Source organism: Nylanderia fulva, unplaced genomic scaffold, assembly GCF_048542155.1.
Source record: "Nylanderia fulva isolate GAGA-0341 unplaced genomic scaffold, ASM4854215v1 Scaffold27, whole genome shotgun sequence".
Lineage (NCBI taxonomy): Eukaryota > Metazoa > Arthropoda > Insecta > Hymenoptera > Formicidae > Nylanderia > Nylanderia fulva.
The window spans coordinates 524,417-542,813 of record NW_028190336.1 but is presented as its reverse complement, the minus strand read 5'-3'; the positions used below and the strand labels follow the sequence as shown (position 1 = coordinate 542,813).

The 18,397-nt window shown below is 37.2% G+C and overlaps 1 protein-coding gene across 3 annotated transcripts in view; it reads left to right on the top strand.

Annotated features, from left to right (window-relative positions):
* CARPA (Carbonic anhydrase-related protein A) overlaps nucleotides 1-18,397 on the top strand; it is a 133,620-nt gene that overhangs the window by 103,234 nt on the left and 11,989 nt on the right. For all 3 annotated transcript variants that reach the window (XM_029303531.2, XM_029303530.2, XM_029303529.2), the window contains exons 5-6: nucleotides 5,848-5,943; nucleotides 12,991-13,057. In XM_029303531.2, coding sequence (XP_029159364.1) covers nucleotides 5,848-5,943; nucleotides 12,991-13,057 — 163 coding nt within the window. The remainder of the gene's footprint in view (nucleotides 1-5,847; nucleotides 5,944-12,990; nucleotides 13,058-18,397) is intronic.

Genomic DNA, 18,397 nt, shown 5'->3' with positions numbered 1-18,397 from the left:
AATTTTTCGCGAGCACGTAAAACGCACAAACGCGCGGGCAAAGTTGACTTTTTTAGTTTAGCGAGACGCCAAATATTTCGACACTTGTTATGTCGCTTTTATATTTTGCTACTCTCTGCTTCGCAATATCGTATTTTACAATTACAAAAAAAAAAAAAAGAAAATAAAACCACATTTCTTAAAATTGATCGAAGCAGATTTTAATTTGTTCATTTTTTTGAACTAGACTTTATTTACTTACTGTAAATATATTGCTAGATTATGCTCAGTAATTGTATATAAAATTTTCTATAGTTATAATTCACAGAGGATTGGATCGAAAAATTCAAACGATAAGTTTATTTGTTCAAATTTAATTGCAACCTCTTCGATTTGTTGAACATTAATTATACTGACAATACATTGCAATTTGTTATCGAAAACGTTTTGTGTCTCCCGTGTCGCCTGTATTTCGAATCGAGTTTATTTTAATCCTTCAGAGTTACAATGCATTTACCGATGAATTTAATTTTTCATATTTCAGAATTGCTCAGTTTTTTTCCATCGCATTTTTGCTCGCTTAAATCGAAAATTGGAAAAGAAATCGATTCGAAATTTGATAAAAATATTTTACATCGCTCAGCGAGCGCCTTGTATAGCCCTGCATATCTCGAGGTGCCGATTTTTCAGTTTAGTACGCCCGACCTCTCTCGCGATTGCGCTCACTGATTTCACACTTGATGCATCCAACGAGTGAACGGCGCGTATCGAATATTCATATCGGCCGTGACTCGCGGAGCATTATCATCTGTTCCCAAAGTAGAGGCACAGCCCGGCACAGGAAGAATACGATATGACGTTATGAATATACGAAAGCGTATCACCCGATTAGGAAAAATAGATTTATCTCTTCTTCGATGATTTTGTTTCGCGGATTATCTCGCGATTTTTATTTAAAAACAGAAATCCTCTTTTCAATACAGTGAACATGTATATAAATAGCGGTATTTAAACGAAAAAGTATTGATATATTTAATGCATTTTGTCGAGATTGCCATTTTGCAAGAATCGAATGCACGTGATGCAGATTGCCCGCAATCAGATTCAGACAATGTTTGCATGCGAGACAATTTCGTGCGTCCAATGTGAGTACAGCTTACATTGCAAGTGCAAGATAGTCTAATAGGTCGTGGCTAGAATAGGTTAAATAGTATCGTCTAGACCGTATTGCTACTATGCTACACTATATATAATCGAATTAATTAAATATAATAATACAATTTAAGAACATTTATATATTTTTGTATAAAATTCATAGTTGTTCAAAATTAAGCGTCTTGTCTGACCATATACGTCTTTTTCCACTTAAAATTTCAATATTTCTAAAATTAAAAATTTTTTTGCGTGTGTATAATTAAAATACAAGATATCATTTTTAGTAAAAATTATAATACTTATTCTTAATTACGGAATTTTATAAAATATACAGGGTGTCTCAGAGTTTTACCGTACCATCCGTTTATGGAAAACTCCTAAAGTTATTTGGAGACGATTTTTCCTCAGCGAAAATGTCGAGGAAGTTTATCAATTTTTGAATATTCCGATTTTTGAAATCATATATCTTTATTAACTAAAAATTAATTAAAAAATATAGTTTTTTGTTAATAATTTATTTCCACAAGGCTTAATTAACAAGAAAGCTTTTATTTTCAATCGTTTATATATAACTCGAAAATTATTGGCGTCTGGACATTTTCGCTGAGGAAAAAAATCGTCTTCAAATCACCTCAAGAACCTCCCATTACGGTCTGGAACACCCTGTATATTACTTTGCACAACGTATAAATATACTAGATACATTTAGGGTGACATCGCATTTAATGAAACAGCGGTACACGAAATGAAGGTGCTTGTTACTTCGTCGGCGTTTAATTCGAGATACGCGTAAAAATAATTTTCGCCGACGGTGTCGGCGGAAAGGCGGCCGCTTAAAGAGACGATAATGCATTTACCGAATGCGGCGGCTGTGTTTGCGAACTCGTCGCGGTCTTCGCAGCGTGGTGATTATGCTCTAGTGGCGGACAAAGTGGCGGGTAAAGCACGTGGAGAGGCGGTCGTGAAAAAGGCATCGGATGAGAGGCACAGAGTGCACGAGATACGACGAGATCGGATGGTACACGTGAAGTGTGTAGGCGCTTAAAGGAAAAAGAGGGCCAGCTCGGCACTTCGCGGGTTACTCGCGGTGAATTCCGAATTTCTAGGGCGTAGCGAATTTCAGAAAGCTCGACCATATACCGCCTTAGAGCTCGGTCGTCAAGTAGGATTTTGCTTGCCCGTGACAACGAATTTTAGGATCGCCGCCTGGCTAAGAACCGCAGAATTTTACCCCGGGCTCTTATACGAGATAATGGAGCTACCGGAGGAAGAAGTACCACAGCTTTACTTTTCACTAAAAGTTCGTGTGTATATTTTATAATATAAATTATACATCTTTGTCAAGAAGTCGAAATATTGCGTAATCTTATTTGTCAGCGTAAAGTTAGTTAGTTAATTAACAAAACGCCGTAATGTGAACTGCATTTTATTCCGTACACGCTACATTGAAATTGTTTCATTTGCCGGACGGAGGAAAAGAAGCTTAAAATGGAAAATATTTTTATCATGGCCTGCTTTTTATAAAACTCAAGGGGGTAAACTTTGTGAATCTGCATCAGTAACATTATAACAAGCATGCTGAGAAAGCTGATTTGTTGAATACTTCTTAAGATTATATTTCTCTCTTCAGCCGTATTGATTGACTGTATAAGACAATCTAAAAGAAGGAAGCAAGAGAAAATTCTATTTATAATGTTTCGAAATTAGGTGTAGCTATATTAAAGGAACATTCACTTTGACGAGAGGTCAAATAAATTATACGACTGTCGCATATATAAGTCAGGTACATAATTGAAAGAGTTTTTTATTATCTTCTAAGAAATAAAGGAAGAGGAAAGTATCGATTCTGCATGTCTTGACAAAATTGTTTCAGAACTTTTAATAACGCATCAAAACACTCGTACACGATAACGTCTTTTCGGATATATTGGAAAAAGTTGCGGTTATAGACGCATACACGTACTCCTTAAAACCAGTTGTAGGTAGATAGTGTCTTGAAATATATTCATACATTAAATTTCATGAAGTTTAAATGCATGCTCTCTGAACTCTCCATAGACGCTGTTGTTTTCGTACCTAACTTCTGCTTCTGTTTGCCTGCGATAAATATTGAAACTTTCAGTTTGCATGTAAAAACTGTCAATCAAACGTCGAAATAAGTCGTTTTGCTGATTCACTTAATTTCTTCTTTCTTTAACTTGTTGAAAAGTTACACCCAACACGAACTCTCCTCTCAGTTTCGCATTCTCATGTGTTTACTTATTTTATTAAGGACGCAAATTGAAATAACAGAGAACAATGTAGCAAATCAAGCGTAAATGCAAACGATGCACTTAAATTAATATGAAAATAATAAGGGTATACGGTTATTTGAATAAAAAAACATATTTCAGTGGCAATAAAAATTAAGATCTTTTATCAATAATACGAGGTATTTTTATATGGAGAATAGATTCAAATATATGTCAATAATGTTATTACGCATCTATAAATATTTGAACGTGTATGTAAATTAAATGCACGATCCACATTTTTAATTACTCGTTTTATAATGCATGAAACGAACACGAAAATAATATTTTAATCCATTTCTGCTTTTCAATTTTCAAAGCGCATTAAAATTTGAGCACGCCGTAATTTTATTCCCACTCTTGTCGATATCATGTCAATAAACCATCTGTCGCGACTCGTCGATTGAAAATAGAATCGCATTTAAGAAGGTACAAGATTTTTCGATGTACCACGTGACGGGGAGAGACAGAGAAGGAAGGAAAAAGAGAGAAGGAGTCCCGACTTCGACGAACGAAACGCCAGCGAGAGAAAAATATCTTGCTAAAAGGCAGAGAAGAGATGAAGGGACGTGCTGTGTGAGGGTGGAGAAGGGGTGGAGGAGGGGGGAGGAAATTTCACGAAAATGAAAAGAAAGAGAGAATCTTTCCTATTCCTAGTAGTACGAGTCGTACTTTGATCAGACGCAGTGGATTTACACTCACTCCCGGCAATCCCTTCCTTTCTCTCCTCTTCTCTCCTCGATCGCGCTATCTTTTTCTTCCTCATATATACCTCGATATCCTTCTCTATCCTCCCTCCCCCTCCCGTTCTTCATATCCTTGCTCCCTTCCAGCGGCATATCCGCCGTCTTTGAAGAAGAACTCGTCACGTCGCGGGCATTTCAGATACCCTTAGGCATAACCGGAAGTGCCGTGGCAATGCTATTACCTAGTAGAAAGAAACAGATATACGGTTACGGGGTAAAAAAGGACAAGGTGGAGAGAATACGAGAAAGGTGGAGAATAACGTCAAAGGAAAGCGATCGCGGCGAAATCCTTTTCTTCGCGAAGAAGACACGTACACGTCGCATCTTTTCCGCGCTTTATCCAGCATACAGAACTTATAGCAGGTGACATTCGCGGGGAATAAGACACGGAACGAGATGTATGTCCCAAAAACAAGATACATTTCACGAGCGACTTGCTTTCCGTTCCTCTATAAACTGAACGCCGCTCTCCTGTGTATACACCGATGATAGATTCGTCTTGCGACTTGTCTGCATACATACATATATGTATATGTATATATATGCTCTACAGATATCATTCTAGATTCGAGAAAGAATGATGTATGGCGCGCGTCCTTTTCATTAACTTCATTCTTATCAACATATTTTACAGTGGATATAGCAATTATAATGAAATATAAATCATAATAATATAGCTACATTCGACGACCCACTTTTATAGGTATAAAATATGAAAGTAAAGTCGAAACATCTCTGAAAAAGGAAATATGATCGAAGAAAATCTTGAAAAATTTTTATATTTCTACAAAAAAATGTATACGCACGCATACACATATCTATATGTATATATTTATTTTTTAATAAATAAAAATATTTATATATATATATAGCATAAAAAATATTTTTATTTATTAAAAAACGAAGATTAAGAGAAGAAACATACAAAAATGCCAAAGGAAAAATGCATCCGTGGTACGGTATGTGCTTAAGAATCTTGGTGCTCTCCGAAGTTTATATACTTGCGTAAGAATGTGATTTAATAGGTATGTGTCTGATGAAAATATTTGTGGAATATTTATTTAGAGCATACAAGATGAAGCCGCGAATATCTCGAACGCATAGATCATATTGTGGAATTTTTTATCGATTTCTTCAATTTTTAATAATATCGAGCATACTGTGGAAACCTATGTAAGAATAGACAATAAAGAATAAACAATAGAAAATTTTAATTTTATATAACATTAACTTTTATATATGTGCGTGTATTAAGACTTTCTAAAAAATTAATATCTAAGAAAATTATACATATTAACATGTTTTTCATTAAATAAATATTCTTATCGCGGACGCGATTAACATAAAAAAATTGCTCGATATTTAATATATCGCTTGGCGTTTAATTAAGCGCAATAAAGCCGGCAACTGTCTAGGAGAGGCGTGATTAGCAACGTAGTGAGTCGATCTCGAGAGCAGATAGAAGCAAGGAGCAAACGAGAAGAGGGAGGAGAAACGGCGTAATACGAGGCATCTCTTCGGGCACGAAATGTTCTAGAATCTAAACTCTAAACTCGAGAATTTGTTCGTGCGAAAACGGAATTTGTCGGAGTGATCGCATTGCGGGAGATACGGTTATACTCGCGGCACGATTTTCCGCCGAAAAGTAATTTCTTTGTGGGTTTTCTCTGTTGCAGATACAAGTCTACGGCTTTAACGCCGAACTGTATCACAATATGAGCGAGGCGCAGCATAAAAGTCAAGGACTGGTGGCGATTTCGTTAATGGTGCAGGTGAGTGTTTCATCGAGCGTGCTCTATTTCTCTCTCTCTCTCTCTCGTTCTCGACGAAAGTTTTGTCCATTTTTCAAATTATTTTAATCTGCGACAGTTTTTCGCGCGACAACTCTTCCACGCTATAAATTACAGCCATTTAATTTTATACACCATTAATAAAGACGTAATTAGATCGCGCAGATCTTAGCTCCTCCGCCATATATATATAATCAATATAACGACGTAAGAGAAGCGTGTGAAAAAAAAAAAAATTCATTTACAATTTGGTGATGATGATCTGCGTGTCAATGACTCTCCGTTTAATCAAGTGAACGAAGCGCGTAAATTAATAATTATGTTGGCAGTTAACACCTTCGTCGTTTCCCATCTCTCGACTCTTGTCAAGCCATCGTGTTCTAGCGAAGCCCGTTCCTAATGGGGCATATCGTGATACTAACTTTCGACTTTGGACCGCACTTAGCTTCCCCTTTACAAATGCATTCGGCGTAACAGAGATTACAGTAGTTAGCGCGTGACAGATGCTAGCCAGCCGCGCTAATAACGCTTGCTTAGCTGCGAAATAAATGAATATTCGGATATATTAATTGTCTCTCTTTTAAATTTATTTTAATTTTTTTTTTTTTTTTTATTAAAATTTCTTTGCTACAACTGCACTTTGCACAGATGAATATTGAACAAAGCAATTTAATAGAAGCTTTTTGTACCTTTAGAAATTAATTTAATAAATTGTGGAATAATGAAATTAAATAAAGCTGGATAAATTTTGTAAAATTTCATCGAAAATAATACGCGATGAAAGATGTGTTCAGACAGAGAGATAAACATGTTTTTCCGGACAGAAGGAAAACTCGTATAAAATGCTGCTTTCAAAGTACACGCTTATGTGAGTATGTTGTAGTAGAACGGTAAAGTTTCTTAAATGGGCATTAATTACACTTCGGCAAGAGCAAACTATTATCCATTATTTTTTCAAACAACACGCGACGGCAGCTCTTACATTTTCAACCAACAATATCATTATTATGGCATAATTATTTTGGTCGAAGAACTGCGAGAACAAACATGCGGTAACTTTCCCAAGACGCGTGCGGCGCTTAACACGGGAATAAATTCTAAAGTTTTGAGAGGAAGCTTCTGGTTCCGCGCACCAGTTAAATCTGCGTCGCGATCCTTCTATCCCTTGTTTACGTATCTCTCTTTCTCGTCTTTCTTACTCTCTCTCTCTCTCGTCGGTTTATTTCTTCCCATTCTTCTCGATATAAACGCCGACTCGTACTACTGACGGTTATCCCCTAAGGTAGACAATCACGATGTTTGCACGCCTGTCGGTTGGATAAAAGCACAATAAATCGATAAATCAACAAGTTTATAAATTGTACACGTTTATACAATCTTGAATCATACATTTTATTTATAAAGATCAACACAATTTTTTAAATTATAAACCTTTTTATTTCGTAAAGCACACAAATCGCAATAATTAATTGTAAAATTAAATTCTCATCAAAATTTTCAAAAAAATTCTTTTGTTAAAGTGCAAGAATATTATGCATTGTCTTGGAAGCTTACAGACGTATCAGTATGTTAATAATAACGAAATATTTGAGTTGGAAATATAACTCGTAAATATATACACATGTATATAAATATTTGTGATACAATTTTCAAATTACATTTGCGATATTCGCATATATTACACGACACAATGTATATTATACATTATCTTACAATAACTGGATTTGTCATTATACTTTTTTTTTTGCATCACAACAATATCGGATCCGCGAAATATGTGTACGAATAAATCGGATTGTATCGATCAAAGCGATGCGATTTTAATACACGGAAAATAATAAACGCATATCCCGTCCGCATTTTCTTCTTTTCGAGTAGCAAAATTATTACCGTGAAACAATTATCTTGCTTCAACGCTCATGGATAACTGTTTCCAACAACTTCTTACAGATTGTCTGCAAACCAAATCTGCCTTCCTCGATGAGACAACGTTATGTCATATTTACTACTTTTTTCTCCATAAATTTTTCTTTATTTTACTAACAAGAGAATCCCACTTTTAAAGAGAAAGAGAGAAACGTGTGTTATTAACAAGGATAGAAAGAAATTTGTTATTAAATTATATATAATTATTTGGCCCTTTGTCCTATAATTTGTTATTAAATTATATACAAATATCCTACAAATTTATACACGATACAAAAGAGTTAAAATTGAAAAGTAAATTAATCTTGTAAAAAGGATTTTTTGCACAAATAAAATATTTCAAGGATTAACATTTCTATAACAGTAGATTTTTATGAAATTTTATTTTGACGAGTAAAATTAGATACGCAGAATTAATGTGTTTATTAAATGTATGCATATAATTTTCGTTTGTATAGTGGAAGCGAACGACCTGACAAATTTCCAGTCGTATATTATTCGAATAGAAATGCATAGAAAAGCACGAGCAAACTTATTTTTCGCCGAGAAAAAAAGTAGAATGTTTCTCGCATATCACAATCTAAAATGAAAGAGATTATCGTCACGTAATGCCTCTCTCGCTCCCTTTCCTTTCTCCCGGAAGAGAAGGGCGCCATATAAAACATGCAATAACTACTACCGACTATGTATTTACCTTCGGAATAACTTTGAAACTTTCAGCGACGCGACCTTCTGTCTCTCCCGAGCGCGCCCTCGCTTGCACCCTGAGGGAGCGGTCTTTTCCGTCCGTTTTCTGTTCTCTTTAGCAACTTAGCCTTCGAAATCGCGGCGGAAAAACGGATGAAAGGGAGGAAAAGAGAGCAAGAGAGAGAGAGATCCTGTGTGTGTGTGTGTGTGTGCGTCTAACGACTATAGGACGTAACGACGCACTTTGACTCAGCCGTCGACAAACGACAGCAACTTTTGAATATTTTTAAGAGGATGTTTACGAGCGAGCTCTAAGACGACGGTGATGGCTGCAAGACGATGAAATGAGAGTTCGCCGACGCGATAATGCCGAGCATAATAGCACTTTTTCCGCCGGAGTTTACAGCCGCGTCGCTACGTGCGCCATTACATAAGCTCTCGTTGCTCGCCGTAGCTCGTCGACTGATTAATATGACAGATAAGTTATAAATATTCAATGCGGCATGCAGCTTCGGGGCTTACGCGAGTCCAAGGGATCTTTTACTAGCTTCGATCTCGAATTAACTTTTCACGGTGATGAGAAGGTAACATGTAAATTGAATTTTTATATATTTAGAATTATTCGTTTGAATTATTATTTATTTTTTTTTTTTTGCGCAGTTTTATAATATATATATATATATATATATGTGTATGTAAATAATATTAAATGAAATGTTTGAACGCGCGCGCGGAGAGAAAGCGTTGATTTTATTCATGATGAATGAGAGAAAGTTTGGAATATCATAAATTAAAGTCCGCGCATAAATAGGAAATATTTTCGGGATGACCGCGAAGTGATTTGTAATTTTCACTGCGCGAAATGCTAAATTCCAATGAGGCCAAAGTATAATTCGGATAAATTCGCGCGTCCGAAAGGCTCTCGGCGTTTTGAATAATCCCAAAGCGGACGCTGCGGCATCATCCTTCCTGGAAACCTTTAACAGGTGCTCGATCTCCCGACGAATAGATCGTAAAGGCGTGTCTGGAGGCAACGGGGTTGACGACTGTAATTCAAACGGATTATACCCTGGGGTGTCTGAAGGATGAGATCCAAATGAGTCGGTACCCCAGTGATAGCGTCGGTACTTCTACGATCTAAACGAACTCCGTTGACGTTTTAACGCGGAATACTGAAAACTTTGCCACCAAATAGATTTCCAGCATCAATATGATATATACGCTAATTGATAAAGGAGACTTTGTATAATACGATAACGTTTTATATAACTGTTTTATAACAAGGGTATCTGACGTAAGGTGTCACACTGAAAATATGCAAGTAGGTCTTGTTATTTCGACACAATTATTCCTCAGTAAAAATATTGAGGCATCGATCGTTTTCGAGTTATAAGCGAGTGAGAATAAAGGGTTTTTTGCAAACAAAGATATTCGTGAGGATATAAAATAACGCATTCTCCAATTAATTTCAAAGTAGAGTTTACTTTAATAAAATTTTAATTTAAGGTTTAGTTATAAAGATATACGATGACAAAAATTGGGAACATTCGAAAAATGATGGTCTCCCTCGAGATTTTTGCTGAGGAAAAATCAAATATAACGAGATCTACTTGTATATTTTTGGTGCGATACTTTATGTCGGGTATAAGCTCCGATTTTAACACCCAATTTGTTATAATAGGCGCGCTATAAGAAACACGCATAATTATTGCAATTGTCGTAATTTGTACAATTACACAATAATCGGCACATGATTGCGCGCCATTTAATTCTGACCTTGCAACGATCGTGCAATGTATAAATGGTTCGTGCTACTGCGCAGCAATTGTTTTATTGAATGTCGAAAGGTCAGCGAGAGAAAACTATACACGAACTACGGTGATTAAACGGAATCGAAAGTTTCTTGGAAAAATACGAGCCAGAACCTAAAATCTATGAAGTATAAACACACGATGTTGGAAAGCTATTGGACAAAAAAGTTTCGAAATCCTGCGATGTATGTTCGAATGGAGTGCGGATAAAAAAGTTTATTCGCGACACGCTAGTCCGGCGACTTTATATTTCCAGCGAATTTACTTCTGACTCATCGGAGAACTAGTTTGTTAGAGAAATTTTTGCATGTACCTAAAATACATCGAATTTCATCTTACTTCGTTCTTTGAAAGTGAAAGGTTCAGCATAATTGTTTAATCGTAATTGGATGATGGAGACATTGTCGCCCCCATTTAGTAGACAAATATCCCTTATCGAATGAACAAGTGATGATTAGCGCACTCGGCTGTTTATCACTTACGTGCTGCGAGGAAATTACTGATCCGCAATTACGCCATGCGTCAATTTAGCGCGACTGCCAGTCGGCACTGTCCTGATCTAATGACAAGAAGACGAGAATTACGCGCTATCAAACGGTAGGGAGAAATTCGGTCGACATGAAGGATTCTATGTCGTCGCCAGAGGGAAACGAAGAGAGAGAGAGAATCGGGCCTGCTAATTCTCCACGTCCGTCGGGTGGACTGCATAATATGACGCGAAATCGAGCATTGGCTGTTCCCTGCACCGGTTTGGTGCAATATCCTTTATCCGTGATAACTATAGTACGCGGTCGAGGGAGACTAGAAGGATCCCGGTCTCTCTCGCTCTCTCTCTCCCTTCCTTTCTTGCGCGATCGATACGATCTCAGGACGGGGCGTCGTTCTAGCTTGTTTATTGCCCGACTACCGCGGAAATTACGAAGCTACAATTACAAATTAGTGTACACTTGATTTGCCAAACAAGTAGCAACATGCTGACGGCGTAACCCGCAATTGCAGACCGGATTTAACTAGATAGACTTTGGCCGAACGATGTCAGGATTTAATGTAGCTGATTTCGCGGTACTTTAATTATGCAATATATTGAACATTAAATTACGTTGAGTAAAGAGCGGATTAATGAAATATAATCATGTAACGTAATTTTAAAACCTACAATAATTTAAGCAAAAATGTGAAACAATATACATTAATCATTTTTGATAGAGAAAAGATATGTTCTTATTGTTAACAACATTTTTTTTCACATTTGTATTCTCTTTTGAATTTGTATAGAGATTCAAATTTCCATATTATTTGTATAAAACATATCAGCGTGTTTCCGAATTTTTTCTCGTATCAATATCAATGGTAAAAATATTCCCTTTCAATTAAATGAATATTAGGAGACGATTATCGCGAATCTTGCCAGCTAATTTTATTCCAGAGTGACAAGATTAAGGACGTTTAAGGACGGCCGTCATTGAGATTAATTCTCTTAGCTCATAATTAAGATTAGGCTCCCTTTATTACAACAAATTTAAACGGAGATTAAACCGTCGACGTCTGCTTGCCCGTCTCTCGCAACTGAGAATCTCGATTACGTCCCGTGTAATTCTCAAGTATAAAGTATATATATATATATATCTGGATAGAAAAATAAAATAAACTCTCGACTTTTTTACACGGCAGACCTTCAACGCGTTCAGGTAATTTTGTGTGTTATCGTACGTTTGGTTGCGATAATAGCAGTATCATAAAATGGTAATGAAACCTATAAACGTCAGAGAGATATATTAGAGTCTGATTTCGCGCGAATACTTAATAAAGTTGACTCTGTCTTAAAACATTTAAATTACAGTGCCTGTGATATTTTCAAATTTTAATATCAGAGCACATTTATCGAGAGAAAAGTACATTTTATCGAAACGAAAAGATAATCGAGGAGATAAAAATATAATATAATACAATTAAATAAAATATATAATGTACACATTTTTAAAATGTATTTTATAATTTATATACGATCGTCTTTTAGCCGCGAAATAGACATTGACAGTTTTAATTAACGAGCGTACCCATAAATCTGGATACCGAAGAATATCCATTGGATATCTGTGTCGTGCACAGTCTCTTCGCGATCGTATTTCGTTTCCTTTTTATCCATCATTATAGCCCCTTGTTTACCCTTTATTTACGGAGCGACATAGTGGAGAGGCAGCGATAATTTCACGTCACGGGATGGGAAACGGCGAAACTTTTGATCGACGGTGGATCCGTGGCCGGATCAACTTTTATTATTTATCGTTACTTTAAAGTCCGCGGTTTAGTTGGGTTTTATGGTTACCTTTAATGGCGCGCCCAATGTAGAACTTTCGAAACGACTCTTTGCCTTCACCTCTTTATACGGTGCACTTAGCAGCGACCGAACAACCCCTTTTCATGGGAAATCGATGGAAAACGTATCAAGGCGAGGAGAATGATGCGACAGAAAGTGAGAGAGAGAGAGAGAGAGAGAGAGAGAAGGCGAAGGGACACATTGTCGACCTCGATAATGTACGTGTGTATTAGTAAGGTGTCACTGTCGTTTAGCCGGATGCACAAAGAAAACTGTTTTCTGTTTCAGCTCGGCGATACGTTAAATTCTGAGCTGCAGATCATCACCAGTGTGTTCAGCAAGGTCATACATCGAGGTGAGTACTATCACGTCCTGTGCTGTCGTGAAGGGAAGCGTGAAATGTTCCTCTTCCGCTACTTTCCTAAATCAAGCTGGAAATTCCACACCGTCCTTTCGGCTCTCTATTGCGTAATATCACGCTCGGTTGTATCTCGTCCGACGACGTGATAACTTTTTCTTCAACACCGTAATGGTGAAATGGGGAGTTCCATCGGATTTCGCGAGAACGTCACTCTCTTTCTTCGAGGCTTGACTTTGGTAATCTCTCTTTTTTCAACATGTCTTTCAATAATATTGTATATAAATATTTCTCAAATTTTCATCAATTTTATTTCAACACCGATCACATAAATCGTCTCTTTTGACATTTCATTATGTCCAGCTTTAAAAATGCATAATTTTTCAATTAATTAAATATAATTTATACACGCGACAAATTACGTGTAAAATATCGCGCTCTATTTTATCACACAATTATAAATTTATAAGATATTCTGAAATCGACGGACTATTTATGAGAGATATATCTTTAAGATATTCGATCGACTCGGAGTAAGAATAAAATTTTGTATTTAACGCGTCCGCGTTTTGCAAAATGGCATCGGCATCCTACCTCCTTTGAATGCCGTAAATGCAGCCGGTATGTCATTGACGTCGAGACGAATCAAGCGACGTGTAATAATTATCCATTCGTGATCGCTCTCGCGTTGGTGCTTTTTACAGCGTACGCTGGGCGACAGTCGACGTAACTACGCCGTATTGTGTCACCGGAACGTAAATCCTGAACAAGCTTCGAATGCAGCAGCTCGATACTAATTTTCTACAATACCGCCTAAATGCGTCGTTGAAATCGCCTCGGTTTTCTCTTCACACAGACGCCGAGAATCTAATAGATATACAGGGTGTCCGGTAACTAACGGACCAACGATTACAAATGGATTCTTTGGTCAATTTGGGAACGATTTTTCCTCAGCGAAAATGTCGAAAAAAGTCATCATTTTTTACAACTTTCCAATATTTGTCATTATGTATCTTTATAACTATAAGCCTCGAATTAAAATTTTATTATAATATAAACTCTACCTGAAATTAATTTTTTTCAATCGCTTATAACTCGAAAATTATTGACTTCTCAACATTTTTGCTAAGGAAAAATCGTCTCCAAATTGGCCAGAGAATCCGCCCTTAATCATTGGTCCGTTAGTTACCGGACATCCTGTATATGTATGTAACGTCACTCCTAAGAGAGGAAATTTCGAAAAATGATGAGATTCGATTGCCTTGATTCCGATTTGCACAAATTCGAGCGCGAGGATCCTCCGAAAGGAATATTTTCATCCTCGAAATATTTCGCGAAAGATAGATTTGACAAAGTCTTGCGTTTTTTCTATTCTCCCCCTTTGCATCTTGTCGCTTTTACAAAATTGTTAGTTTTTTTTTAAACGCCGATATCGCATGATCGTAAATACATCGTCCGATCGCGAACATGCCTCGTAAAAGAAGCTTGGGGTCAAAGACATCCAAAGGGGTCAAAAGCAGAAGGTTTCTTGGGTTCTAAAGGTGTCTAGCATTTATACCGGTAACCGAAATTCCCGGCTCGTCCGACACGAAAGCCAAAAGTCCTGAAAGACGACGTTGCAATTAGTGGATCCTCTCTCAAAAGACCGGTCGTCTTTTAAAGAATGCGATGCAGGCGGAATCCCCGAAGGGGAGAAGATACGCGGTTTCGCGTCGCAATGAATACGCGCTTCACGCATCAGATCCTTTGGGGCGGTCGCTCTTGCGGCTAACTTCGGACGAAAAGCTTCGCCCGGATGTTGCGGTCCGCTGGAGTTAACTGCGGATAATAAATAAAATGTCGGTATGGGGGAGAGAGAAAGGGGAGTGTGTCGGTGATATCCGAGTGAAGCTTAAGGGATGGCACTCGAGTCGAGAGAAAAACCTCCTGTGGAGAGGAAAGGGAGCGAAGAGGGCAAAATGACTCTCTTAAGATAAAGAGTCACTTCGTCGACCCACGAGTTTTCGCGCCAGCGGATGCGCCTTCGTTTTTCGATGTTTGCGTGTCTGCGTCGAGATAGGGTGGAATGCACCCTTTTTCTTCTCGCAAATTGCCATTTTTCGGCATTTTTAAGAACCGAATAAGTAATTGCAGATTAATGGACAAAACCCTGCAGCGTATAACTTTTAATTTCGAATGAAATATGTGTTTGTCTAAATCCGAGAAATCTCGGGAATTTATTCGTAAATTGTACGGAGGAGACTCTTTGAAGAAATGATATCTCGCGAGTCATTTTTCTTATCCGCTTGATGAAAAATTATTTGTATCGTAATACGTGAATTATAAGTGTGCTTTCCATTAAGAATGACAAGAAGTAAAAAGAAGCGGCGCGTGAGTATGAATAACGAGGAAACATTTTAGCGAAGAGTAAGAGTAATGAAGAAAACGCGAACCCAACGGTGCAAATTACTTACAGCAATGCTTTGCCCGTGCATTTAAGTAAGCGGAACAATGTTGCTAGACAAGTAGTTAATAAATTTCCAGCTTTCTAATTGCCATAGAGTAATTAGTGTACATCTCTTTCAAAAAGAAGAAAAAATTACGAAACTCGCAGAAATACTTTGCAATGTTTTCCAATAATAGATCAAAAGTGCGGTATCGCAACAAATGCAGATTCTCTTCTGCAATATATATATATTTTAGAATTATTATCGCTGTACATATTTATTTTCTAAAATTTTCTATATAATAATAATTTTACTGCAATTTAGCAATTTCAACCTACTAATTTTATCGTTTTCATGTATATCATTGTTTGCACATAGATAGGGCCAACATTCACGCAATATCACGCAGTTAAGGTTTACTGAACTATACGAAACACTGAAGTGGAAGGAAATCGTAGCGTTGTCAAAGCTTCCGCGATAACACGGCATTATATATCCGAGCGTGAATTGAATCGCGATATACATACGTATTCATATGATTACGATCCGCGATTCGCGGATTTTTCGCAGCTCGTCTCGGATTATTAACTCTCTCTCTAGATATTTAAATTAAATGGATGGCGCATAATGGATTACACACAGCGACGCTCTCTCGTTTATGCGTCAGGATCCACGTTTGACGCATATCTTGCCGCGACTTACGTACGCAAATTGCGCCCGACGTAAAATCAAAATATGACTCCCTCTTATATATATATATATATCTCGCGCCCGCGTTTCTTCCTCTTCTCTCCATTCGAGATTCCATCGCGCGACCAACCAACTCCCGCGATTTGCATCCGCGCGCATCCGCCGTTGCGCTGCCGAGAGCGACAAGAAGCGCTTTCTCGTTCAACTTGCGTGGCATAATTCTGCGAATACCACTGCAGCTGGTCGCATTGCTCGACGAGGAAGAAAATAAACTTTACGACCGAGTATTCTCAGGGTATTCTATGTGTTCGGTCGAGAGAGAGAGAGAGAGAGAACGTCGAAGGATTTTCGAATAGGCGTTTGGTCCCCATATAAGGATGTTCCTCGTTAAACGATTCGACCTGGAAGCGTGCCTAGCGCTTTTTACACGGTTAACACAATCAACGCGCTCCGGGGCGAGTATTGGGATATATAGATATGAAAGCGAGAGAGAGAGAGAGAAGGAAGAGGTCGATTTACAAGGGACGACGATGTCACACACTCCGGCCGTCCGGTGTGTGCATAAATCTGTATGCACGACCAGAGGGGGTACGGCTATGTGTGTATTTTAATCAATACCCTGTTGACACCGCGACCAGGGAACATAAATCATAAGACAATGGAAAATGGCGCGTGGGGGAGGAGCTACAGCAGGATCTAAGTATTCCATTGTCGTGTACGCGCCGCGAGAGACAGGCACGTTGCACATACTAGTGGTCCACGGTGTATATATAGCACGTGTGTACGCGAGAAATTTATTTAACTTGAGCTTTTCATTAATTAAACGGCGTTTCTTCGACGCGTCGAGTAAACTGATCTGTTTATGTCGAACGATATTTTGGAAAAAAATTTGTTTAATTTAATTTATAGGTAATTATAATTGTCAAAAATTTCTTTCATCCAACACAAATAATTTCGGGATAATTTTGTGCTTGAGTTGGTAAAATTGAAAGGTAAAGAGCTTTTTTTAACATTTATTTCTCACGTTAAATAAGCGGAGAAATGATTTTTTTCTTTTATCGAGCAACACGCGTGTATGAATGTAATGCAATGCGAAATGATCTATATAAAGCACTGATATAAATTTAATAACGCTTCCACGACAATGTGTACAATCGAGAAAGTAAGTACCTTTTCATTTATCCGCGCACAATATCCACCTGCAAAATTGATTTCGCCGGTATCATTAATAATAATGTCAGTAATGTCTCTGCCAAATCGATTTCGTGAATAATGCGTTTTTAAACTTTGATTAATAATGCGTATGACATAATCAACGATGATTACGATTTCGCAGAGCAGAGAATGAATTGGAAAAGCGCAACAAAAAGTTTCGGGGTTTCATCGAGCATTTTCGAATCGCGTATATTGTTCGTTTATTCGGACATAATTTTCGAATACTTACGCGTATATAACTTTTATTCTAACTGCATTTTTTTTATTCAATTTTGTTCAAGAGTTCAAGCAGATTTCATGTGGCAATTTAAAAATGCAGTTACAAAATATAGATATATATATATGCATTGAAATTCAAGGGATATGTCCATTAACACGTATTTCATATACAATAATATAATTTTCGCTCGATAAATATGAATTTCGAGTATTCGTACATTTGTCATCTACATTTTAACATGTTAAATTTCAAATGCATCTACAAATGGTTTGGAAATCGCGCTGAAGTAAAAAAATATCATTTATTATTGATAGGTTTTCACTGTCGCACAACGTTTAAAAAAAATTTCTCTTGAAAAATAGGGTTAATACAAAATTCAGTATATTGGACATAAATAACATTCATTCTTGGTCCCATAAGTTACATTTATTTTTCCATGATATCTGACGATATGTAATAAACACGCGTAATTTATGTCAATCAATTTATACTTTCAATATCTGTGTGTCTTGATAAAAAATCGATATACATAGAAGCAATTGATATAGATGATGACGGGGTCTTTTTATTTGTTGATTATTGCTGCTGCCGACCTATGAATTGAAATGCACTGATTTATGCGTATACATATACATATATATATATATATATATATATATATATATGTGTGTGTGTGTGTGTATGCACGCACGCACTCACGCACAAAGGGCATGTATAGGCGTAGTAATCCGAACAGCGACGAGGCGAGCAAGCATGCGAGCGCGCAAGCGAGACGAGGCTCTCGAG